The 2500-nt window shown below is 57.9% G+C and overlaps 1 protein-coding gene across 1 annotated transcript in view; it reads right to left on the reverse strand.

Moving 5' to 3' along the window:
• Nucleotides 1–2500, reverse strand: part of LOC143292514 (dual 3',5'-cyclic-AMP and -GMP phosphodiesterase 11-like) — a 173762-nt gene that overhangs the window by 168295 nt on the left and 2967 nt on the right. Inside the window, exon 2 of the mRNA XM_076602865.1 lies at nt 233–2123. Coding sequence (XP_076458980.1) covers nt 233–1003 — 771 coding nt within the window. The 5' untranslated portion in view covers nt 1004–2123. The remainder of the gene's footprint in view (nt 1–232; nt 2124–2500) is intronic.

The following is a 2500-nucleotide window of genomic DNA, read 5'->3' on the forward strand; positions in this document are numbered from 1 at the left end:
AAATGGACAACAACAAAAAATAAATAATAAAACAACAGGATGGAAAGGCCAAGAAAAACGGGAAAGAATGGAAAATGATGGACTGACAGATAGATAGATAGATAGATAGATAGATAGATAGACAGATAGATAGACAGACAGACAGACAAATATGGAGATAGACTGATAAATAGATAGACAGATGCATACATACATACACAGACATGGACACACACACACGCCCCACCCTCACCTGATAAGCGTCAGGGATGTTGACGGACTCCCCAGTCTCCGCCACGTAGCCGATAATTCCAGTGCCCCACGGCACGCGGATCTCCTCCTCGCGCTCCGAGATGTCGTCAAAGGTGGAGTCACAGCTGACGTCGAACAGCTTGGACACCAGCCACCTCTCCTTGGTGCCCTTGCCCTGCACCAGGAACAGCGAGCAGCGGTCGGCGTTCAGCAGGATGGACAGGTTCTGCAGGATCTTGTAGCACAGGCTGGTCACGTCCAGGTCGTTGCAGATGTCGATCACCAGCTCGTACATCAGCTCCTTCTCGTCCAGCGCCTTCAGCTCGCTCTTGGAGCGCCGCCCCGTCTTGCTGGGGCGCGTGGGCGTGGAGGAGGGGGAGGGGTCCAGGAAGGTGAGGGTGCCGTCCACGGTGGACACGATGGGCCGCAGCAGCCCGCCCTTCTCGAACTCCTGGGCGGATATCTTGCGGACCGGGGTGTTGGCCCCCGAGCTGGGCTTGGAGTTGGAGCTGGCGGTGCTGGAGGTGGACAGCGCCTCTCCGGGACCCCCGGCCGACAGCCCCGAGTGCGACAGGGCGTGGGCGATCAGCCATCCGTCCACCATGCTGCGCCGGGCCTTGCGGGCAAAGTAGTCGTGCACGAACTCAGGGTGCTCGTCCAGCCACTTCTCCATGCGCTCGTACTCTTCTGTGTCCTCGCCGCCTTCCCTGTCCCCTCCTGCCCCCTCTGTGGGACTCAGCCCCGAAGTTCCCGGAACGGACGACATCTTCATGTACCCTGCGGTAGTCGTGCCGCCACGCTGAACTCCAGCACTACGCGGCTTCCCTGCCGGGGAGCTGGCCCATGATCCCAGGCTGCTGCCCGTGCCACCGGGGCTCGACGTGCTGCCTCCTCCGCCGCTCGCGGCCCGGGCAAGCAGGCGACTGGCGGCCGAGGAGGCGCTGGGGATGTCGCGGTTCGAATCCAGCGTGGCGAGGTGGGAGAACGCTGCAGCGTGGCGGGTCGCCCTGCTGCCCTGACTGACGACACAGTGTGACAGGAGTGGAAGAGGAGGAGGATGGGGGGAGGAGACGCCGGGTTTGTCAGCACAGGACAGTTCGGTGGGTACCTGTGTGCTGGTGTTGCTGCAACAACAATCACAACCACAACCACAACAACAACAACGCTCGACTCGACAGGGAAAGTTTGTCACAGTCAGTGCGCGTGTCCTCCACCTGTGACGCTGCCGCTCTGTCTATCGATCGGAACGCACGTGCCACCGGCAAGTTTTCTTTCCACCCGCTACTGGCTACTACTACAAGGTGGGAGAGAGAGAGAGAGAGAGCTGCTTCAGCTGCACAGTGACAGACTCCGACCGTCACACCACGGCTCACTCATCACTCACTCACTCTCTTAGTCGCTCTCACCTCACCAAACTCCAATGGCTCAGTTTCGCTTCTTTCTTTCTGTGTTTCTCTCTTCCTTCCTTCCCCCCATCGGTCAGGCCGCCATTGATGCCAGTTGCGATGGACGCTGGGTGCAGACTGTCAGTGTGTGTGTGTGTGTGGGGGGGGGGGGTTCACCTGTTTGACGAGGTCCGAGAAATCCTCACACACTTCTCTGGCCAACCACCACCAGCAGCAGCAGAAGCCAAGCCTGCAGCAAGTCACTGAGAGAGAGAGAGAGCCACAGCAGCCTGCCCGCTTTGTTCAGGCGAGTGGAGGAGGAGGAGGAGGGGGCGTGGAGGGGAGGGGAGAGGAGGAGGATGCAGGGTGGAAGTGAAGTCGGGTGGTGGTGGTGGTGAGGAGGAGGGGAAGGGGGAGGAGGAGGAGGAGGGGAGGGCCTGCTGCCTGCCTGCTCCACTCGCCACAGGCACGTGGGGATAGCATGGTGCTCTTCACTCACTGGCTGCACTGCACAACACACACATCACGGGCGGAGTGAAAAAAACTCAGCTACAAGAAGGCAGGACGGAGACAGACGTATATATATATATATATATATATATATATATATATATATATATATATATATATATATACACGCACACACGTGCGCACACACAAACACACGAACACATGCACACGCACGAACACACACACACACACACACACACACACACACACACACAGAGTCACTCACGCGAACAAGCACACGAATTCATAGAACACACACACCGACACACACACGCACGTACACGCACACACAAACACACCCACGCACAGATACACACACACATTAACACACACATGCACGCGCGCGCGCGCCCACTCACGCGAACATGAATTCA

This window comes from Babylonia areolata, chromosome 18 (assembly GCF_041734735.1).
Source record: "Babylonia areolata isolate BAREFJ2019XMU chromosome 18, ASM4173473v1, whole genome shotgun sequence".
Taxonomy (NCBI): Eukaryota; Metazoa; Mollusca; class Gastropoda; order Neogastropoda; family Buccinidae; genus Babylonia; species Babylonia areolata.